The sequence below is a fragment of the Durio zibethinus genome, chromosome 11, assembly GCF_047325235.1.
Source record: "Durio zibethinus cultivar Kanyao isolate XHJ-2024 chromosome 11, ASM4732523v1, whole genome shotgun sequence".
Classification (NCBI taxonomy): Eukaryota; Viridiplantae; Streptophyta; class Magnoliopsida; order Malvales; family Malvaceae; genus Durio; species Durio zibethinus.
This window is the reverse complement of record NC_143172.1, coordinates 5,828,015-5,852,554: the sequence shown is the minus strand read 5'-3', so window position 1 is coordinate 5,852,554 and position 24,540 is coordinate 5,828,015. Positions and strand designations below refer to the sequence as shown.

Below are 24,540 nucleotides of genomic sequence, written 5' to 3'. Positions count from 1 at the left end.
ATCTCGATCAAATTTATCTCTTGATTTACGGTTTAACAGTCATCTTTACTTTTCAACTTATGGTTCAATCTCGATTTTTTTTAATTTTTTAACTTGTGACTCAATCCTGGTCAGCTTTGCTTTTTGATTTGCTATTCAATCCCAATTGTTTTTATTTCTTGACTTGCGACTTAATCTCGATCATTCTTATTTATTCGATTTGTTGTTCAGTTTCAGTTGTCTTTATTTCTCGACTTGTGCCTCAGTCTTTGTCATCTTTATTTTTCAATTTATGGTTCAGTCTCAGTCGTCGTTATTTCCTAACTTGTGGTTTAGTCTTAATCATCTTTATTCTTCGACTCACAGTTTGATTTTGGTCTTCTTTATTTCTCGACTTGCCGCTTAATTTTATTCATTTTATTTCTCAACTTACGATTCAATCTTAGTCATTCTTATTTTTTAATTTACGACTTAGTCTCAATCATTTTTATTTCCTGACTTGTTATTTAGTCTTAGTCATCCTTGTTTTCCTACTTGTGTTTAAGTTCCAGTCGACATTATTTTTTGACTTATAATTTAATCTCGATCATTTTATTTATCAATTTATAATTCAGTCTAGATCACTTTCAGCTTTGAAAACCTCTTTTTAAAAAATAAAATAATAAAATAATGTGTCAAAAATTCAAAAAAAACTTTTTAAAAAATCCCTAAATTGTTGACATCATAAATTGTCGTCTATGTCTTTATCCTATTCCTCATTCTTAGCAATGCATAAAAAAAGACAGCTATAAACATCTAGTTTTATCCGGATAAATTCAAACTTGTTTGATTTTTAGACTTGATTTTAATACTTTGATTTAAACCAACTTAAGCATTTTAATTAGATTTATTTGATTAAGTTTGATTAGGTTTTGATTCAAATTAATCATTTTTTTATTTAAATTGAAATGCTTAATTTTAAAGCCAAATTTCATTTTATTAGTATTAATTGATTTAATTAATGTTAAAGAAAATGAAAAATTGATAAGGTTAGCACCAGTTTACCCTTAATTTCTTGTTATCCAAAAATTAACCATTTTAAGAGGCCTATTTTCAACTCACTAATTTTACTCTATTTTTTTTTACCTCAGGCAATTTAACACAGAATATAAACTCTTCTAAGCTCTTGTATCAAGATCATTGCAGACCTTAAAAATCAACAAAAAATGCTATAAAAAAGACCTCAAAAAATTAATTGAATTGATTCATCATTTCATCTAAGCTTTCATCAAAAAAAAAAAAATGAGAACATAAGGAGGAAGAGAGGGGGAACTAGCAAAAGAAAGAGTCCACTACTCTTAAAACCTCTAACAGCCCTTGCCATCTCCTTCAACTAACCATCCATCATCCAAGCACCATGCCTGCACCCGTAGCTTTCATGCGCATGCCTATACTAGCACCCTACTCCCTTAGCACTCATCTAAATCCATTCGACCTCTACCCTAATTTTTTTCTTTTTCAGCATTTTTTTGCATCCTTGCTTGCACCTAGAACGGGGGGTGTGCACCAAACTTCCAACAACCCATCCTAGCTTTTGTCTATACCTCTACTTGTAGCAGCCCAGCTCTATAGCCCCAGCCCTCAGGCACAAGCCACCTGCCAGCATAGTCCTTCCATTCCGTCACCTAGCCTTCTCTAACCCTTATCGACCCTCAAAAATCACCCTTGCACATTTTCAAAACTGAGCCCCTTTACCTCAATCGGGATCTAACCTAAACTACCCATCCATCATTCAAACACTATCTAAAACATCAAGCCATCAGCACAAACAATCATTACCCCCTTATCACCATCCCTAAACCACTATCCTAACCAAACTGGAACCATCAACAGACCTCTATTGCCATTAACAACCTGAACAAAAAATAAATAAATAAATAGTACAATAAAAATGCATCCCCTAGGTATAGGAAAAAATAACGTCGAAAGCAATAAAAAAATTTAAAAAATATTAAAAGCAAAAAGGCATAAATAGAGGAAAAATTATGAGCTTTCAGTTTTGGAATAACTATAATTGATTTTGAGCTTTGACCATAAAAAGAAAGAGAGCTAAGAGAGGAAAAAAGGGTCAACTATTACCAGCAGCAAGATAGATGGTGAGGTACAACGTGAATGGTGGTGTAACTTTTTTTAGATGATCAGGGATAGCGAAAACAAAGGTAGAGAAGGGTGTTAGAAATATTGACTCAAATCTCATAAGAGATTTGTTTGGAATTTGTTAGAGATTTATCAGATATTAATTGATGGATAAAAAGACTTGCAAAAGAAGAATTCTAAGAGAGAGAAGATTCTTAATAGGTAAGTTTGACTTGCAAGGAAAAAATTCTAAAAAAAAATAGATTTTTAATAGGTAAGTTTGACTTACAAAAAAAGAATTCTAAGAGAAGAGGGATTTTTAATGGGTCAGTTTGTATGGTTATAAATAGGTGAAGTCTTTACATGATTAGGTATGAGAACAAGATGTAAGAGAGTTGTAAGATTTTATGAGATAGACACTTATAAGAGTATTGGGGCTCTACATTTTATGGATGTGTATATTTGTTTGTGAATGGATTAGAGGAGACTGAGAAGGTCTACATAGATATGATGTATGAGAACATATGGGTATGTGTTTGGTTATGTTGAAATGGTGCTCAAGGGTTTGGGTTTGTTTGGATTGAGAATATTTCATAAGACTAGAAGAGATTGAGAGTGTCTTATGAGTATTAATTATTGAGTAAGATTGATGATTTGAAGTATGTTTGTAATTCTCTATAACTAGTGGATCTTATTTCTCATCTGTGGACGTAAGTTGATTGAATCAAATCACGTTAAATTATTGTCTCTTGTGTATTTGATTTATTGTTTGATTTTACTTTTGCTCGTGTGATTGGATTTGAGGCTTTTAGCCCAACAAATGGTATCAGAGCTGAAGGTTCGAAATGTGAGAAGAGTTAAAGATTCAAGATGTGGAAGAGTCGAAGGTTCGAGACGTGGAAGAGCTGAAAGTTCGAGATGTAGGAAGAGTTAAAGGTTTAAGATATGAAAAGTGCATGGTTTGAGATATGAGAAGAAACAAGTCCAGAAAAGCTCGATTCAAGAGAAAAGTTCGAGTTTAAGTTTTGAAGATTGAGGATTGGTTTGTATGAAGCGTGAAGATACAAGAGAAGAGAAGATGATTGTGAGACTTTCATTACAAGTGGAGCCAAACATATCTAGTATAAAAATAGATGATTTGATGAAATTTGAGTCAAAGTAGAGATTGTTGGGAATATTGACTCAAATCTCATAAGAGATTTGTTTGAGATTTGTTTGAGATTTGTCAGATATTGATTGATGGATTAAAAGACTTACAAAAGAAGAATTCTAAGAGAAATAAGATTCTTAATAGGTAAGTTTGACTTGCAAAAGAAGAATTCTAAAAGGAAATGGATTCTTAATAGGCAAGTTTGACTTACAGGAAAAGAATTCTAAGAGGAGAAAGATTCTTAATGGGCAAGTTTGTATGGTTATAAATAGGTGAAGTCTCTACAAGGTTAGGTATGAAAAAAAGATGTAAGAGAGTTATAGAGTTTTATGGGATAGACACCTTATAGGAGTATTGGAGCTCTACATCTTATGGGTGTGTATGTTTGTTTGTGAGTGGACTAGAAGAGACTGAGAGGGTCCACATAGATATGATGTATGAGAACATATGGTTATGTGTTTGGTTATGTTGAAAGGGTGCACAAGGGTTTGAGTTTGTGTTTGTTTGGGTTGAGAATATTTCATAAGACTAGAGGAGATTGAGAGTGTCTTATGAGTATTAATTATTGAGTGAGGTTGATGATTTAATGTATGTTTGTAATTCTCTATAACTAGTGAATCTTATTTCTCATCCGTGGACGTAAGTTGATCGGATCAAATCATGTTAAATTGTTATCTCTTGTGTATTTAATTTATTATTTGATTTTGGTTCCGCTGGTGTGATTGGATTGGAGGCTTTTAGCCTAACAGAGGGATGAATAACATATAAAAAAATCAGAAGGATCGAACGATGGATTTGTGATTTTTGGTAGTTTAAAAGCTTGGATTTCAAACTCAAATATATCAATTTAGACGATTTTTTAGAGTAATCTAAGCTTGAAACGAAGAAGAGAAGACCATGGAGAAGCTTGGATAAAATTTCAGAGGTGAAAAGATACTGGCCAATGACAGAGAGCAGCGTCAACATAAGCGGGCTTCACTGGAAACTGGGTTTGAAAATGGGGGAGTTGGCTTTATTTTTTTGAAAGAATTGAGAAGTTTTTTTTTTTTTTTTTTTTAAGAATAAGAAGATGGAATGATCCCTAAAAAATTAAGAATTTATAGTGTAGAAAAAAAAAAAAAACCCAAGTGAATTAGGTGGATCGAGTCAAACCCGACTCGAGGCCTAACCTATCCAGACCCTTGCTGCATAACTGACTCACAACTCGCATGCCCATTAGACTAGAGACCCAGCCCACGTCAATCCTTAAAGGGCTCAACAAACTTGGGCCAATTTAATACTTGATTGATTTTGGGTCCAAACCCAAAGAAAGCCCCATTTGGCACATTTTCTACCCCTTTTTATCTTGTTATTTTGTTTTACATATTTATTTTCCTTATGCTTTAGATATTTTTTATAGTAAGTTTTTTATGGATTAATGAAGCTGAAAAAAAAAAAAGAAGAAAAAAATAAATAAATAATGAAATTAATGGATAATGATAATAGATTCTCAACAAATAATAATAGTAATTTTACAATAATAAAAATAATTTTCATTGAAGTAATTATTTTTGGAAATTAAAAATAATAATTAAAAATAAATGATTTTATATACCTTACCTAGATGTTGGAGGAAATTTAAAATCAAATTTAAAAATTTTAATTTCGCCTAAATATTAGGGAATTAAAAGATTAAAGAAATCAATTAATTTAAAAAATTAAAATAATAAAAGTTTTTTTGCACAAACCAAAAATTATAAATAAATTTCTTTTTTAATTTTTTTTAAAAGAAATTGATAAAAAAATAAGTAAACAGCAATAAAATATATAAAAAATTGATTAAATTGGTTACTCTAATTTTTAGCATTCATGTGCATAATTTATTTGCTTCATGTTGTATCGATATAAAATTGTCAAAGAAAAGAGAAAATCACGAAAATCGAACTTACTTCAAAAATTCATCTAGATGTTGGGGTTAATTGATGAAGTTCGAGTTATTGATAATTTTTATTTTTCTCATAAAAAATTCTTAAAACCTTAAAATCCTAAAAATCCAAAACCCCGAAACCTAAAATTTTAAAATAAAAAACTCTGAAACCTCAAAGCTTCAAACCCTAAAATCTAAAACCTTAAAATTCAAAACCTAGAAAACATCATTCAAACCTTAAAACCTCAAAATTAAAATCCTTAAATTAAAACCCTGAAACTCCAAAACTTAAAACTTAAAACCTCAAAATCTTAAAAACCCACTAAGATCCTAAATTTAACCTAAATATTAAATTTCACTTGCAACCCCAAATCATCACCCGAAAATCATTCAAACCTTAAAAATCTTAACCTAAGCCCACTCCTAAAACCATTACAAAATTTTAAAGATTCATATGAAAGTCTCATATGAAGTAATTTGTTACTGAATGTCACCTAAAAGATGAGGTATTTAAAAAATTTTATTTCAATAAGTTTTTTTTCATACAAGTCCTTAACCTGCAATAATAATGGCATTAAATAAAAAAAAAATTAAAAAAATAGAATCGTAAACATAAATAGTTGCATCTAAACTTTGCTTAGAGGTTAAGGAGTCTGGGAGGTTTCATTATATTTAAGATCCCAATTTCAAAATGGCATCTTATCATTATGCATATAATCTATTGGCACATATGCATTTATATATTATTACTTGTATTCATTCTGTAAATTTATGCCTTTACTATTGCTTCTTTGTTAATTGCAGCATCTTCAAATTTTTTTTGCATAAAATGTTTTTATGAAAAGTATTATTAAAAAAATAGATTTTTAAATTAAACTAAATTAATATTCTAAGAAAAGTAATTCTTGGTACTTTGCCTAAATATTAAAGAGTCACCAACAATTATCATCTACAAAAAATGTTATTTTCATTTTGAGGAATGTGGTGGCAAATCTTAGGTGAAAAGCATTATCCATAAATTTTGCCTAGACATTATAGAATTTTAAGATAATTCTTTAACTTAAAGATTTCTTTGATATTCCTAAATAAAGAATTTTAATAAAATTATTTTTTTAAAAAAATTATTATTAAATTTCAAATCGAAACTATTTTATCCAGACGCATGATTAATAGGTATCAATTTTCATGAGTGCTATGGATGTACTAGTTTTTTTCTATATGTAACTGACTCCCAAACCTAATTATGTTTTTGTAAACTAAAAATTATCTTTTTGATAAATTTTAAACCTATTTTATTATTTTTATTATAAACTCTTTTTGGTGGCCAATCACATTATAAAAAAGATTGATAGTGACTATTTTATTTTTTTCGATTTTAAAATTTTATCGTTTAGCTATCTCAAAACCATTATGACACTTCAAAATTTTTTTCATTTTATTTATAATTCCATATTTTTAAACTACATTTAAAAAAACTTTTTTATGCAAAAAAAATAATGATGGTACAATTAGCTAGCAAATGATAATTAAAGGTATAAACATGCAAAACGACTACAAATAATAATGAATAGATGCACGTATGCGAATGGATGCTATGCATGATGATGAAATGCAATTTTGAAAGTGAGTATTTAGATAGAATGAGACCACTTTAACTTCTCAACATCTAGGTAGAGTATAGGTGCGACTATTTGTATTTAAGGTCCTAGTTTTAGTAATTTTTTTTACTCTTTTATTTAATCTTATTATTATTATGGGGTAATGATTCGTACGAAAAATTTAATGAAATAAAATTTTTTAAATATCCCATATTCTAGCGACATTCAGAAATAAATTACTTCATATAAGATTTTCATACTTATCCTTAGAATTTTGGGATGGTTTTAGATGTAGGCTTAAGTTGAAGTTTTTAAGATTTGAATGATTTTTTTGGCGATGATTTGAGGTTACGGGTCAAATTTATGGTTTGGATTAAATTTAGGGTCTTTATGAATTTTAGAATTTTGGGTTTTGTTTTAGGGTTTTGATGTGTTAGGGTTTAAGGTTCTAAGATTTCAATTTTTTAAGTTTCAAGATTTAGGGTTTCAAAATTTTAAGGTTTTAAAAATTTTATTATTATTATTATTATTACTATTATGAGAAAAATGAAATTATTAATAACTTGAATTTTTTCAATTATCCCCAACATCTAAGTGAAATTTCGAAACAAGTTCGATTTTTGTAATTCTTTTTTTTCTTTAACAATTTTATGTTGATACAACATGAAGTAAATAAATTGTGCAAATAAAATTAGAACAACCAATTTAATCAATTTATGCGTGTTTTATTACTATTTACTATTTACTATTTTCTTTCGATTCTTTTCCAAAATAAAAAAAAAAAAAAAGTGAAAGCAATTTTGTTTTTTTTTTTTTTTTTGTTTGTAAAAGAAAATTTTTTAATTTTAATTTTTAAAAAATATTTTTAACATTTTAATTTTTTAACATTTAGGCAGAATTAAACTATTTAAAACATGATTTAAACTCTTTCTCACATTTAAATAAGGTTTCCAAAATCTTTTTTTTTAGTGAAACTGATTCTCTTTTTTTCTTTTTTGGTTCAACACTGCTCTTCTTCTCTTCTATTTCCGTTACTTAAACTACTTACCTTTTCCTTTTTTTTTTTGTTGTAGCCAAATGGTGCCCAAAGAGTTACCAAACATGATTTTTTTTTAAATCTTTTTATTGTTAGGTTCCTCACCAGATCGGTAAGGGCTGTTGTTTTTTATGTTTTTATTTTTATTTTTTTTATGTTTTGTAATTTTTGGACCAAAAGGTAAAAATGACCTTTTATTGACTTTTTTTTTTTTGGAAGAGGCTAGCTATGGACAATTTAGTAGTGAAAATTTTTTATTCTTTGATGGAGCTCTAAGATAGGTGATGGTGTTGATGGTTTCAGTCTTGAATGGGGCTGAATGGGGCTGGCTGGTGGTCGGTGAGGGGAGGGGAGGCCAAATGGGATTTTGGTGAAAGTTAGAGGAGTGGTCGGGGTGTGGTTCTTAAGAATAGCGCACGGATTGGTGTTTGGTAGGCAGAGGCTGTTGCTGATAGGGGCTTCTATTTGTGATGGTGAAAGGATTGGTAGTTTTTAGTGTGTGGGTGGATTATTAGAGGTAATTTTTTTGTAAAATAGTCAAATGGGTGTTGGGTTCCCTTTTTTTTTGTTTTCATTTTTCCGTAATTGAATTTGGTCTAAAAAAAGTGATCGAGGTTTTTGGTTTGTTATGGTAGCAATGGTTGTTGTATTTCTTGGTTGATGGGTTTAGATTATTCCTTGCAATGGAGTTGTAGGTGAAAATTGAGGGGTAAAAATAGATTAACTAAAAATGGGGTTGACAATTTAGGGGGAAGAAAAAGCAATTTTGGGAGAAGGGAAAGTGAGGGAAAGTTGCTGTTGCCAATGACCCTCTGATCTTTTTTTTTTAATATTTAATTTTTTTATTGATTTTTAATTATTATTGTTAATTAATTAAGATAACCAAATTAACAACTAATTTAAGATCTAAAATCAAATATCAAATTTTGGGTTTATGAGCTTTCAAGCCTCAATGACTTGAATCGCATTTTAAGAAATTCGAATTTATAACTGAGCTTTGGACATTTTAATTGGACTCTTTAATTTAAATTAAAAATTGACCCGATAATTGAATTGGAGTTAAGCCCATGCAAAAATATTCCCAAATCAATTAATCCGAATAAAAATTTGAGTGGGTCAAATCAAATCAAATATAAAAATTAAATAAACTCAAATTGATTTAGACAAAATTAAATGTTTACAATGTAAATTGATTTGTCATACATATATACATACATATATATATATATATATAAACTTCACTGTTATTAGTTATTATCATTTTGTGGAGCAAACCTATAATACTGAAAACAGAGAATTGCATGTGTTACTGGGGAAAAAATTAGATGGCAGCTTTGACTCTCTGCTCATAATTCATGAATACGCTGCCGTCCTTGAATTCTTTGGAAATTAACCTATAACTATATCAGAACATACCCTAGAAACTAGGTGTTTTCTGTACTGGCTTTAATGTCTAAGATTCAGATCAACAACAGAGCTAATAGTTAAAATTCCCAGTTTCTGTCATGGGCAGTGAGCAGGCCGCTTGATCTGCCTCAGGCCATGCTGCCATGCCGTGCAGACACTGCTAACTGCTAAGCCAGGCCTGCAGTCTTGCTTCCTTCAAATTTAACCAGGCTCCAAGAAACCCTTCTCTCTTGTCAATTGTCCACCCATTTTAGCATTAATATTTGTGAAAGAAAGAAGTAAAAAAAAAAAAAAAAATTCTCTAGAATTTCCTTTCCTTAGGCGCATGTTTTCCTCCCGGCCACCAACCGATCCTCAGGCACATGTTAGTAGGTCCTATAACATTACCCTAAAGATATTCTTCAAAAATCAACCACCACATGATCCTAACCGACCCCATGTTATTATTATTGGCAACTTAAAAAAAAAAAGAAACTATTTACACTTATTAATATTAATCCTGATTAGGGTTTCCAAGCACTTTCATGATCCCAATCATAACCCATTAAGTCATTATTAACATAACTATATATCGTCCATAATCATTTTACAATTATACCACATCTATATATAATTTAGTTTGCTTTATTTTTTCTCTTATATATAGCTCCACTTGTATTATAATCCATTTGTAATCCGGATAACAATTCAATCAACGATTTGAAATTAATTAGACAAGTTAAACAAAAAATAAAGTAATAATTACTTAATCACCATCTTGATTAATTGAATGCTATGTGACATGGACATTACTAACTGTTTTAATACAAAACTCTATTATTTTTTCACTATGTAAACTTTCATTTTCTTCGTTTATATCTTTTTGCATTCCTTAAAATTATGACTTTTTTTTAACACTTTACACTTTTATTTTTTATATTTTAAAATTATTTTTCATGATATTTAACATTAAAATATATGAAACATCAATTTTATAAATAAAAAACTTAATATAAAATAATAAACATCATATATATATATATATATATATATATTTTAATAATTTAAGAGAACAAAGAATTGAAAGGGGGTACCACCTAGGAAACCAACATACCTATAATTATAGGTACATAAGCCTTGTATATCTAATTGTCTTTAACTGATGTATACATACTATATATGCCTATCACCATTCCTCTTCCGATTAGATGACTTAATTAATTTCTTTTTCTATGTCTATTTCTATTTTTTTTCTCTTCATTTTCCTACATATCGTGATAATCAAAGACATTAACCGGATCAAAAACTGCTTCAGCGTGTCTGGAAACCATGATTTCAGAGGCAGCCCATAGCCTTGCAGCTTCGTTCGAATTAGACCCCAGTTTCGACGTCCATGCTTCGTTGCAGTCTGCAAAGTATTTCCCACTTATATTTACTAACCTTGGATGCGTTGCAACGTAACAAGTCGTAGCAGCTGCCTGCAACATCAAGAAAGCCCATTATTCCATAAAAAAAAAAAAAAAAAAAAATTTCACTTCATCAATATATAGTCAATTCATAGCTTGCTTAGAGTGGATATTGGGTGATTAATTACCTGAGGGATTGTCTTCAGGAGCTTGGAAGCTAAAAGGAAAGCCAGATCTGCAAGTTTAAGTAACTAAAATATTATATTTTTATCAAGTGATCAGTGTTAATTGAAATCATAAACCCCAATGTTAATTCGACGAATGGTAGTACTATTTTCTTATACCTGTGATCAAGCCTTCACGTTCCCTGGTGAGACGGGTTCTAACAATCCCTGGATGAACACAGTTCACCGTCACGTTGGCGTCCACTTGCTGCATTATTGAGAAAATAATTAACACCCCAAAAAACAAAAGATTAATAAGGCAAACAATTTGTCAAAAAAAAATGATAAAGAAAACAACAAAATTTCGCTTTTCTGGGAAAGGGTCTTAAAAATTAAACTGAAAATATAAAACGATGGATTCACCTTCAGTCTCTGAGCAAGCTCCTTGGTATGCAAAACATTAGCGAGCTTCGAGAGAGCATAAGCACGTGTCGCATCGTATTGACTGGAGACAGACACCCAGACAAAAAACAAATCCATTAATTAAAAATCGACAGAAATGTCAAATCGAAAACTCAATCTTCTTAACAATCATTTACTCCTACTATATTATGTTCTCGTTATCTGATCCAGTCAATTCATCACTGTTCCTCCGATTCTTTCCTTTCCCTTCTCGTTTCTCGGTTATCAGTTCTCACCTTTTGCTTCTCGATATCTGGCCTAGATACCGGATCATATCGCCAGAAAACCAGCAGTGAATACTTGACGACACATTCACGATTCTTACTTGAACGCCGGTCTGTTTTGCCGTTTTGATCATCTTGTTTAGCAACAGTTTCGTCAACAAAAAATGACCTAAAACATTTATCACATAAAGTGTTGAGCTATATTTGGTATAAAACAAATACTACTAATATCAAACTATTTACATAATTGCGCTTACCAAGATAATTAGTGGCAAATGTCATCTCCATTCCATCCTCGGATATTGCATGTTCATGCGCAAACTTGCCGGCGTTGTTTCTAATATTAACCAAAAAAGCTTGCTTTTAGTTAGTTCGATAAAGAAAAAGGTTTGTTGTTTCATTCAAGCTGAAGTTTCAAACAACATACTTTAGTTTATATAGTCATGTTCTGACTGAAAATTTGCCTTCTTTCTTTATCTTCTTTGGTTTCTAAGCAAACCAACATAGAGCGTTTTTTTTTTAAAGTAGAAGTTAAGGAAAATAGGGGCCAAGGAGTTTACATGAGGAGATTGAGAGGCAAGTCAAGTGACTCGAACTCCGACACAAAATTTCGTACAGAAATGAGAGAACTAAGATCAAGAGCCATGACAATGATCTCCGAGTCAGGGAACTCTGATAAAATCATAGCCTTAGCATCCTCAGCAGCTTTAAGGTTCCGAGCTGGAAGCACCAACCTAGCTCCTCGCTTAGCCAACACTCTAGCCGTCTCAGCTCCGATCCCCGATGTCGCACCTGTTTCAACATCTCACAATCAAAACCACCCAAAAAAAGAAAAGGAAAGAAAGTTTGCCACGTGACATCGTCGTTTCATTACCTGTGATGATGGCGGTAATGGAGCCGAGATCAGGGCAAGTCTCAGTAACTTGCTCAGCGGTAGACTTAGAGCCAAAACCGCTGGCTCCTGTTGAGCCGATCAGGTACTTCACAGTTTCTAGCATTTCTACTTTTTTATTTCCTTTTCGATGTAATCAATTTTTTAGAGCTTAAAGTTGGCTGAAGAGCACACAAAAGTACGTTCAATAATTAAGCAATGGCAGTAACAGAGAGTAAGAAGTACATCGATAAACGGCTTTGTTTGCTTTTGACAGATTTTGCATTTATTCAGACACAGAAAGAAAATATCAGAAAAGAAAAATTAAAGGTAGGGAGAGGTAAAAGCTAATCTGTTCGAGTACGAAGGAGAAGGTGGGATCAGATTTTATAACGGAGCTTGGTGGTGAAGAGAGCGAGAGAGAGAGAATGGATTATATGTTTGTCATTTGACTGATTAAAGATAATTAAATTATGCATCATTAGAATTTAATGTTGTTTGGTTTTATTATTATTATTATTATTATTATTATTTAAAGTGGGGTCTAATTTAGAAAACTGATTGCTCTAATTGGTTGGAAAGATCGAGAATTCATCGGCATTTGTAGGAGAATTTTAGGCCTTGGAAATGATGAGCATTTAGCATTAGTACTACATATCACATGGTCAGAAACAATGAGGTTTGACTTGAATAGTGACACAACAGTGATGTATTGTGTCCTTTGCTTTAATTTTACAACTTAAATTTGATTAGCCATATGTATTAACTATAATAATTAATTCGAGAAATTATCATATTCACTTTCAATGAAGTTTTGAATTAACATAATGATAAATATTTTTTAAAATATTATAAATAAATTAAATTAAAAAATTAAAATATGGGACAATCTGTTAAATTCATTCTTAAAATTAAAATTTTTTATTATCAATGTATAAAAAATAAATTCAATTAATTTTATCCCAAAAAATAATTAATAGCCATTCAACAAGACAAAAAATGTGCAATTTTACGTTAGGGTTTGAAAAGATTGGAGGATTTTTCCCCCTAAATATATGTGTTGATAAACTAAAGTAAATTATACCCCCCCCCCCCCCCCCCCCCCCATTTTTGTGTTGATAGCGGAGGAGGTTTCTTCAAAGTCAAAATTTGGGAAATGAATCGGTAAGCTAGTCAAGTGTTGGTTCGTGTTGCGCAAGTGTGAACTGTGAACCGTTGGTTGGTTGGAAACGAGTCGGCGATTATTTAAATAGGTAAGAATCGTCAAAGTCTATCGCACGTGAAGGTTCCTAAATTGTGCGATCGGTCAATTCTACGGCCTTGAATCTAGCATCTCCTCGGGATGTAAAACCCTTTTGGTCAATCATTTTTCCGTTCCAAAAATTTCCCATTCATTTTCCTCCTTCCTTTTCTTTGCTTGTTGCGGAAGCTTAACTTCAAATTCATTATTACGATTTATTCACTAAATATACTAATAATAGTAAAATTAATTTGTTTGTTCTAATTATTAATGGCAAATATAAATAAAAATTATGCTAAAGAGTGCTTTAAAACTATTTTTAAAATTATTATATTAAATAATATATTTTTTTATATTAAAATTCATAATATTAATTAGGAAATATCATATTTATTATAAAAATATTACTATAAATGATATTAATTTTAACTTATTAACAAGTGGTTCGTTGGCAAAATCCTATAAATAATAAAGAGATGAACATATGAAATATTGGGTATATGATTAAACTTCATTAAGATTTTTATCATGTTTTTATATCATATGATTAATAACAAAGACGTTTTATTATGTTTTAATTATAAAAAATATATAAAAAAACAAGTTAAAAGCTACATATAATAAATTGATTAAATTACATAGTGATTCCAATCCTTTTTTTTTTTTTTTTGAGAATTTCAATCTTTTTCTTTTGTTTAATTAATTGCAATAATTAATACATAGCAACCAACTCAAATCCTTTCATTACTAATTTCTTAATAATAAACTCCTCAATCTATGAATGTATGCCACATCTTACTCATGCACTCACATGTGGGATTGTGGGTTTTTTTTTTGGCTCTTATATGAAGTAGCTTTTCTGAAGATTATAAATTAATTATTGCATCTTTAATCAATTAACAAAGATATCACTTTTCAGTCATGAATTTAATTAGTAGTATATGTATGTACTCACATTAAATACAAAGAGATATGGTTGTAATCTTCATCGTCCCTACATAATGCAACTAAGCTTATAATAAAGCAAAAGAGTAAATGATTTCTTAAGGCACGTTTGCAGTTGTAATCTGTCATAGTTTTTGAGAAGAAAAAAAATTAAAGGTGGGGTAGAGACTATGCCACCTTAAAGATTAATTTACAGAAGGAAAAAGAAAGTCACGAAAACTCAGCTTTTTGGAGCACTTGTTCAAGGCTCCGTGCCCCATGCGAGGGACCTTGATTGAGTGTGACATCATATTCCCATCTCCACAACTGCAAATTCCTTTTTTTTTATTATTTTTTTTTCTAACTCAAAGTTTGCTATGATCACCATAGCTTCTCCCAGTAAACACCAATTAATGCCACTTCTGCATATTGTTTCCTGATCTTGGGGGGAGGGTTAGGAGGGCTATAAGATTCATATATTCTTTAATGGGAACAAGATATTAGTTTAAACATAATTTATATTTTTATCTTTTGAAATAATGGTCATGATTAAAAAAAGGGGGGAATATCCAACTTGTCAAATCCCATTTTCACCTAGCACTCGGATCACATTCTGGCTGGCTTGAGTTTAATAGTATTTGTTTTTGCCTTGAAGGGATTTGTGTTGAAATAATGATGCAGGCCGTGAATTCTTTAAGCAAAGATGTGTCAGAGTGACAAATCTTTTATCTTCTAGACTAGATGATTCTGAATTCTATTGGAGCAAAAAGTTAGAGTTGGAAAGTTGGGGAAAGATAATCAGAATTAATCATATTGAAAGAAATGGGCAGGAATTATGGCCAGTTCAAATTCCTTATCAAGTTTACAAACAATGCTGGGTGTGGATAGGTGTGGCCTAAACGAAAGCAGATGGACAACAGCTGCCTTTGTGCTCTACTTTCCACTAACTTGTGTCACAGACTTGTATTGGCCAATATATTGTATGGTCCATTGTCTTTGAAGTCGATGTACGCGTTTTTGAATTTATCAGTAAAAAAGATTTTGAAAGCCATTCCAACTTTTACTAAAAATGTCATTCTTTGCCGTTATTTGATGATACAGGAAAATTTTTGAAGAGGGGTTGTGATAAAAAAAAAAAAATTGAATAGATTAATGTAAAATCTTTTGAAAGTTATTTGAAGAATCCAATATAAAAACTTGGTTTTATGAGAAAAACTGAATTGCTTTGTTGCAAAATCACAGTTGAAGCAAGGCAAAAATGACTGGTCAATTTCTAAGTAGAAATGTGCCAATGAAAACCATGTCATTAGTGAATAATAAACTCTCTATGAGTGACAGGCCAGCATAGAGTACAACTTTGAGGCCAATGAATTATATGTCCAAAGCAGCTAGCACATGAGATGGGGGTCAAAGATATTTGACACCCAACCATAGATGCCGTTACATCGACCTCAGAATCCTTGCTAACCTGTGCAAGTTCCAGACTTCCATCTGCATCAGCCAGCCCCCACAGGTAGCAATAATTTAATTTATCAATGCAATTTTAATCTCACTCTTGCTCCTCTACTTTGTTGTCTTGTCTTTTTAGTTGCCAAAGAGAAGCTCAAAGCAGCGCAAAAAAGTGTTGTTTTATATATGAATATCCTTCTTCAGTGGCTCTTTTGTCAGTTATCTTTTGTGTTATTGTTTCTGTTAATATAAAATTACTGGCAGATAAAAGAAGAAAGCCTTTATTCTTACAGACTGATCCACTTTCAGTTTTCAACCTTACTTTTTACTAACATGGATTTGCATTTGTAGCTGATCAGACCAGAAGAAATGATTTCTTAGTGTGTATCATAATCCATGTTTGGTTCAGCATTTGCCAAAGGAACATGCAAAATTACATTTTCACATGCACTAATGTCTTGCCTAGGGGCCCATGCAGAAAATTTGCTCAATACAAATGAAATTAAAAGTTCATAATCTGAAAAATAGGACTTCCCCAGATCAACCATTCGGCCAAAAAGTTGATTTCATTTGGACTAGTCTGGTTCAAATGGATACAGTGATCAGTAGGATCAGACCTTGGATTTTGTTTATGGTTTTCTTAATTATTTTTTTATAGCCTATAAAAACATCTTCTCTTTCTCCCTCTGGTTTAGGTTGTTTAATTAGCCAACTCTGTTTGACTAATGAGGCAGCTTGGAAGTGGAACTTGTCTCCTGATGCACAAGATTGGAGATTTGGTCATTGCTTCCCGCTCACTCATTTCCCAATCTACATTACGCGCCATTTTCTATATATATCTCAAAATCACATATGAATTGTGTCATTGAATACTACCATTCTTCAATGATTGCCATTCTTTTCTTTTGGAGCCTAGAATCTTGCAGGGTCCCCTCCACCACTTAAAATTAGGGTTTAGGGTTTTAAAATTTTAGTTTTATATAATTAGTTTTGGATTTATGAGACTAATCATCTCTCCACCTCCTCGATTTGTATGCTAGAATATAAAATGTTAGTATAAAATTTTGCTAATGGATATCTTAATAGACAAGGTTGTTGTAATTTGTAAACTTCACATTATTTTTGAGAATTAAAAAAATGCATTCCATCAAATGGAACTCAAAAGAAGGGAAAAGAAGTGTAAAGGAATGTTGATTAAACTATTAGAATATCAAATATAGATGAAGCTCCATCCTACTTTTTTTCTTTTTTTATTCTCTCTCTCTAATAAGAGGAACTATGTAAGAACAAGTTACTTTTGAATTGCCCTTAATCCTGTTAGAATAAGTTTTTGTTTTGAATTCATGTAATCATCTTTAAAAAATGGTATCTAACAAATCTGAAGTTCAGAATTTTGGTATCTGTAATTTTTCCTTTATTCTTACGTAGCCTTCTCCTTTTTTTACACAGTGGCCTTTTTGTACCAAAAAAAAAAAATCTTGCCCTTCGTGTGAAACGTTACTGTATGATATGCCTAACTCAAACAGCATCACAACTTGAAAATAATCCAATAGGTACCTAATGGATCCTTTCATCTTTCTTTTTCCCTCTGATTTCGAGAGAAAACAAACAAGATATTCTGTTGAAACAGCGCATTTGGATTAGACTATTCTATCATAAGAGGATCTATGGTATCAATAGCTAGGAAAAATGAAAGAAGAGTCCATCAATGACCCACCACCACCCACTGCTTAATTGCCCTCAAATCTTTTCCTGTTGTAATGCATCCACATATTGGAGAGAGTATGACAGGCAAATGTCCAATCCTTGTAATCCAATTAACTATGCAATTTGTCAGTTCATTAGTTAAAAATGTTGGCACAAACTTATTTAAAGTATTATTAGGCAACTAACTCCACCAGCTTTGGAACATTATTGAGTTATTATCATCAAAGCTTTTTCAGTTTTTTGTAGTGTTATGATAAAAAAGCCAAATTTCTGGGGTGTCCTGAAAATTAGTCCGAAATTACTGACTCCTACGACAACGGCAATGAAAGCCGAAGACCTTTTATTAATCATCTTAAGCACGATATTGCTCTGCTTCTTCACACTGCTAGCACACGGCAGAGGAATAGATGACCAACAACTGATTTAAACAAGTACTAAAATTGTAACTAAGGATGCTAATTGAGACGAGCACATGCATGATTGATGTCTTCATTCTATATACGTTCTAGAAACAAAATAATGGCACATCATTCTTGCATCAGATGTGGGTGGCAAAGTCAGGAAACAAGAAAAACCACTGTTAGGTGACAAGGGTGGTGCCAATGAGATTCTACACTCACCCAATTTTCAATATTAAATGATACAACTGACTGTGTTAGGCGCAGCATAATTTTCATATTTAATGATACAAATAAGCAGACATGGCTAGGCACCCGACACCTACCTTGAGCAATCCAATAGGCCCTTCCCTTCATAACAATGACTAGTTGATCTTAGATGAGTAGATATGTAAGATAATAGGACCTATACCCTCCTTCAAAGTCCCTCAACTTTCAGACAACAAAGCCTTTGTCAAATACCTGCAGCCAACGAGGCCTTAGGGCTTGTTTTCTTCACATGTATGGTCGATAAAAGTCCATCACATTTTTTTTCTTCAGTGATAAAGTTTTCGAGTTTGAAATATATAGAAATCCCATTTTTAGTGCTCAACTCAATTCAGTTATATTTACCAAAAGAGCAGGTTGGCAGGCACACATTCACTGCAAATGAAGAGACTCAAATTGATGAAGCACATTATAAAATCACAACAATGGCCAAAAACAATCCCAATGCTTTATTTTATACTTTTGAAATCATAAAATACATCTGTTATTGTTATTCATGTTCACGAACACATTTCGTCGCTCAGTTGCAGTCTATCTTTTTGTCTTTAGGCCACCCAAATTCCTCCAAGAATGCCAACACTACTCCATTGGACCAACCAAAACCAGTCTTCATTGCAACATGACCAAAAAGACTTGAGTCAGCGTTAAAAAAAAAAAAAAAAAAAACTCGGGATGCCCTTTTTATGTAGCAATTAGTTTGTGCAAAGCCAAAATTTCTTTCATTACGTTAAAGTCTAACAAATGATATGTAGTCCTACCTGGGGTATGTATTCGCCACCACCACCATATTCACCACACTTTTCCACATTATATTTCTCATGCATTGCTCCTGTCTTCTTGTAGGCAACATAGTTGGTTCTGATCCACCTTTCAGCAATGTCTTTTGCTACTGTTCTTGCTTCCGTTGATCCAGATTTTGACAAGCCTTCAACTATCATGTGCTGAAGTGGAGCCCAACCATTTGGGAAGTCCCTGTGCGCATTTCATTTTCCCTTTGGAACATTAATGCTATGCAAAGAAAAAGGAAATGCACAACTTACGCCGTGATCAATAGACTAATGTGCCGAATGGCTATTGATCTTAAAAAAAGTAATATATATCAAGTTGAGTGAAAAGATTTACTAACCATTGTTGTCCTGAATTTGTCAAAGAGGTTGCAATTCCAGCAGCACAAAGCAGGCCTGAACTTTGAAGACTTCTCGTAACCTTTTCCACCAGGGGAGTATCTTCACGTGCAGACATATCAAAAGATTCTAAGCTGTCTTCCATTTATGAAGCAAAAGATAATTTTTTTTTATATTGATAATTGAATTATAAAAAGTCAACATATAAGATAATATCCACCCAAGCAGCTTTGATGCTTCTATGTCGCTTTTACCATACTCACTACCCATTGCTCCCAATGTTGGTTGCCAGAGCAAGTTTTCAAACAGTCAGTTTCTATGAACGATTTATGATAAACAGCAGAGTCAAGGGCAGCATAGAAAAAATTGCTAATCTAATGGGCTTATAGTCTCTAAACGTGGACATCCTATACCATTCCTTACCACGGACCTATAGTTCTTTGAGTTTGGAAGGACTGTTCTGAATTACCCAGGACTACTAGCTTTCAAATTTGAGATCTAGAAGTCCAAGCATAGACTCTAACAAAGTATGATCAAGCTGGGCTTGAACAGCCAGTCATTTACTTAAGCATTTCCTGCACCAATCCTCAAAATGGCAAGTCAGGATTCAGCAGTTACAAACCTGAGTTGAACAAATCAATCCACAAGGGAACAAAGTTTGAAGCAAACACGTTCCGGTTCTGGTTCTTAGCTTCCCAAGTTTGGGGTTCCTGATGGAGCATCAAAATGACAAAACTTTAAACTTAAAGAATGTTATAACTGTTTGGTATAACCATACAAACTATGGCACTTGGAAATGACCTCGCAATCAGCACCATTATTGAGCCAATAATCCAACCATTGTCCCATATTTTCATTCCAAAAAACAGAGTTGAATGCCTTCTGTCTTGTCTGAGAAGCTCTCAGGAAATCCTCAGCGATGGTATTCTCTCCAACAATTTTTGCCAAGAAGGCAATGTCAAGTTCCATCTATATCAAGAAATGAACAGCTTTTGTCATTAAGTCCATGGAGTACTGATCTCAGGACTTCTTAAGAGAAGTTCTAACATACTCTCAGTATGAATATATTTAAATCAACTGGTAAGATTGTTGTTGTGGACAAAGAAGTAAATTCAGAAGAATTCCTGCAACAAGAGAATTAACCATAAGATTTCATTTATTTTATTAGTAAAATCTCAAATGTCAAAAATGACAGATTGCCCTAGCTAAACCCAGCTATTAGAGGCATAGCCAGATTAGTATGATTGTACAAACTCCATAATGTTGGAAAGGCATTAGGATGGATATAAACAAAATTTCTATTTGTTTTATTGACTAATCATAGTTCTTCAGTTAACTGACTGATAAGAATATTATCATCACGTATAATTGTATTGTTAGACTGAGTAACAACGCCTACTGAGTATTACATCATCCATCTTGTGCTGAAATCCCATCCAGATTCAGCAGTTGAAGCCAGCTCTCGATAAAATTGCTGTTTCTCAGAAACATTCAAGAACTTCGAAGCAAATCTTTCGTCCTGGTAGATAGAGCAAGCAAGTTAAAGACAAAAAATCCTCCAACGTATAGCATGAAAATATTAGCAAGGTAAGCAAGTTGGAGAGAAGAACAAACAATAGTTGTTGATTCAGGCCTGGGTTTGTTCCACATTGCATAATACCGATTTAAAGAGTGATTACGCTGCTTAGCATCACAGATAATCACCGCATGTATTTCTAGAACATCATAGAATGTAAAAATCAGAAAAGATAAAGTTAAGAGAGATTGAAGTACAGGAGGAAGTTCAAGCATAACTCTTCCATTCCATCAAGGAAAAGTTGGAACAAAATCAAGAAATTGCTCATCCAAGTAAAGATGACTCATTATACCTGAGTTCCAAAATTGATATTCTTTAAGCAATGGAGGGAGAGACTTCCTCACGAATTCCACATCACCAGTTCGATTGTATATCTCATAGACCATTGCACTCAGGAGGGGAGGCTGGCTGTTAAAAGTACCTCAAAGATTGTAAATAGCTGTGAAACTAAGAGCAATTAAGACAGTAAAGTTTGGTACATGGTAATTTGCCAATATGAAGTTTATATAACTCCTCAAAAGCAGAATTGCGGAGTTAAAAGCCAATTTATACATTTGTCAATACAGATATAAGCTCCCTAAACATTGCTAAAACAAATGAAAGCATTACTTCAAAGCTATAATTTCTCAAAAGCAGAATTGTAGAGTTAAAAGAAAATTTATACATTTTTCATCACAGATTTAAAACTTATAAGCTCCCTAAACAATGCTAAAATAAATGAAAGTATTACCTTCGGTTGGTATAATAGGCTCTCGCACCATTAAGGACATGACCATATGTATCTAGCAAGGAAATGAGATTAGTCACGATTGCTTTTGCTGTCTCGTACATTTTGCTTGCCAGCAGGCCTCTGCACAAGCATATTAACATTAATCCCCACTAGGATGATAATAATAAGAAGTAAGAACCATTAAACTTAGATATGTTGTTTCCTTAATCATTCCGGCATCTGTGAAGCCACATGGAGCAACTTCGCAAATACAATAAGACCAGCATTATACCATTAGCCCAAATCAGATGGTTCAACCTCAACTACTGCACAGAATCATATTTCTTGATTCTGAAATGATCTTAAAAATGAACTATTGAACCTTCAAAACCTTAATGCAACAAAAACATTATGATGAAGCTGAAAGGTAAGGAAATAAAAAACTAACCTGATAACCCAGTAAGAATCCCAATAATAAACCTCCCTGAAACGTGAACCAGGAATCATAACAGGCCCTGGCAAAGGAAGCAGAGTATGCAATTCAGGGTGATGATGAACCGAGCTTGAAACTTTCCTACTCAAATTCTTCCACAAAGCATGCACCTCCAATGCCCAACCTCTCACCTCCGGATTCTCCACCTTGGGCAAAAAGCCATGAGGCTCAGGTACAAAATCCACTGGTTCAGCATAGACAACATCCTCCCCTGCACCTTTAAAGTACTTTCCTATAAACCCATCCAAATCTTTGACAGGCACTGACCCATTTGCAGTCTTGGGAAGTTTATCAAATGCCTCTACAGTGGTTGAAAGATTAAACTTTAACGACAAGTCCACATAGGTTTTAGGGTCAAAATTTGAGTTCCCATAAGTTTGCAGAGCAGTTTTTTGAACACGTTCAAGGAAACTAACTAAAGGGGTTGTGGGAATTACAGGCTCTGGTGGATCTTTACTACATGACAGGGGAGCTGAAAGTGACTGATTGGCAGCCATTGGGGCCAGCGACAATAAAAGAAAGAAAACAGAAGAGAGAAAAAGAAACTGCTTTTCACGGTTGGTATGGCGATGAAACAAGGCCATAATAACCAGAAGTGGAGAAGATTGAATGAGACATGATGAATGAGTGTTGAATTTTAAGGCGAGGACGATGAAAAACGACGGCGATCACAATTTTTGGTCGGCTTGACGTTTAAGGACTATGAATGTGGACAATCGAACATGGAAGACATTAATATTGACTTGACATAACGAGGCAAGTGGAGGAATCCAATTGCACATTCATCCAATCGGAGTGAACCTTTTTCTATTTGGAACTTTGGAGATGGCATAGATAAAATCAAAAGGAAAGGACAATTGAAGGAATATATTTATTGAATAATGGAAGAAAGGAAATAGAAAAATACCCGGTCGCCGAGTTTACATTATTCTCTCCTGTGTATGGATTTAAAAAAATCTTAAAAGGTCTACTTGATGCTTTCTTTTTCACATGTTGGGTTCTATGCTTTTTCTACATTTATTTGTGCGAAACTGAGTCACTACATTTATATATAGTCTATAAATACCATAACGCTCCTTTAAAACATGGTAGCCCCGTCTTATACAACATTATAAAATCGTTGCAGATTTTACGCATTAAATCGAACAAATATTAGATTACACTATAGTCTGGAAATTATATTACACATCCGTGATTTTGTATAATATTTTAATTTTATTTTTCATTTTTATAATTTAAATTTAAGTTTTTACGTTTATAATTTTTTAAAAATATTTCGAATTTGTTAATTTTATTCATGATTATTAAAATATAAAAAAGTTATCACTTCGATATTGCATGTACGCCTACGTGCATATCTACATTTAAAAAAAAAAAAAAAAAACCCAAATCGACGCGAAAATCCTTTCTCGGCAATCATAGGCACTAGAAAATCCATAAAGCCAAAGTCAGTTTGGCGAACTGACGGAGGTGTATGGTAAGGAAACTGTTATCGGATGTGGGTTTTAAAGGTAGATGAAACAACATCATAGTTTATGTCCAATGCTACCTCCCAAGTCAAAAAAAGTTGGTCGGGCATTCGAAGTCTTCGCCTCCGAATTATTTTATTAAAGTAAATTCTCTTTCTAAATTTTTACCATTTTATAGTTTAAGAGACAACAGCATCAATTCTAAACAAGGGAAATCAAAGCTTGCTTTGATTCACTGTTAAAAATTTCATTGTTATTGTTTAGGCATTAACATAGTCAATTGCACCGATTGCTTCAATCGGTTTTCTTGGGCAAAAAGAACACTTATAATCCATGTGAAGAGAAAAAAAAATTGATTAGAAATCAAAATTTTTATGTCTTTCAAAGAGCTATTTATTCGTTAGATCGAAGAATCGAATATGATTGATTCAATCCCTTTAAATCACCCATTTCATGATCTTTCATGACCAAATGAAAAAAAAAAAAACAACGATGCTAAACCCCATCATAAACTCGGACAAAAAATGTCACGTTCTCATCCAATAATTCTCTCCCAAAAGAAAAATACGAAGAAGCTGAACAAAGTAGCGTTGAGAGACAGAGAGAGGTGGATGCTCCTCAGAGCGAGTTTAGTTCCACAATGAAGCTCCAGTTTGGTGAAGCTTTCAGAAATTGGAACGACTTGCAACATTTTATACTCATCACGGGAGCCCTTGTAAGAGAGATTCTCCTTAAACCAACAAGAACTAGAAAACCCACAACACTAACCCTAAATATTGTAATGAAATGAACACCCAGAAAGATAAACCCGGGCTGTTTATAAACAGTGAGCTTCTCGAAGACGAGGTTTGTGCCTGGACTAGTAGTGCCTATAGTCCACTCCAGGC

The 24,540-nt window shown here is 32.6% G+C and overlaps 2 protein-coding genes across 7 annotated transcripts; both read right to left on the bottom strand.

Moving 5' to 3' along the window:
- Positions 1-10,183: 10,183 nt before the first annotated feature.
- On the bottom strand, positions 10,184-12,761 carry LOC111290710 (short-chain dehydrogenase TIC 32 A, chloroplastic-like). The gene is made up of 8 exons (XM_022882144.2): positions 12,301-12,761; positions 11,987-12,218; positions 11,684-11,763; positions 11,439-11,595; positions 11,164-11,245; positions 10,921-11,008; positions 10,765-10,811; positions 10,184-10,648 (listed from the first exon to the last, which is right to left on the bottom strand). The coding sequence occupies exons 1-8, from the start codon at positions 12,422-12,424 to the stop codon at positions 10,436-10,438; spliced, it is 1,023 nt and encodes a 340-aa protein (XP_022737879.2). The 5' UTR covers positions 12,425-12,761; the 3' UTR covers positions 10,184-10,435.
- A 5,947-nt stretch (positions 12,762-18,708) lies between these two features.
- On the bottom strand, positions 18,709-23,251 carry TRE1 (trehalase 1). Of its 6 annotated transcripts, none has more exons than XM_089767839.1 (12): positions 23,092-23,234; positions 22,140-23,001; positions 21,713-21,832; positions 21,275-21,390; positions 21,021-21,121; positions 20,816-20,925; positions 20,458-20,530; positions 20,208-20,375; positions 20,029-20,116; positions 19,409-19,544; positions 19,041-19,254; positions 18,709-18,889 (listed from the first exon to the last, which is right to left on the bottom strand). In XM_089767839.1, the coding sequence occupies exons 2-12, from the start codon at positions 22,766-22,768 to the stop codon at positions 18,803-18,805; spliced, it is 1,842 nt and encodes a 613-aa protein (XP_089623965.1). In that variant the 5' UTR covers positions 22,769-23,001; positions 23,092-23,234; the 3' UTR covers positions 18,709-18,802. The 6 variants fall into 6 exon arrangements, 5 of the variants coding, with proteins under 5 accessions (XP_089623965.1, XP_022735939.2, XP_089623966.1 ...); XM_022880204.2 differs by having other exon boundaries at positions 19,409-19,508; positions 23,092-23,228; XR_016346259.1 differs by having other exon boundaries at positions 19,041-19,290; positions 19,409-19,508; positions 22,140-23,205.
- Between the last annotated feature and the right edge of the window lie 1,289 nt (positions 23,252-24,540).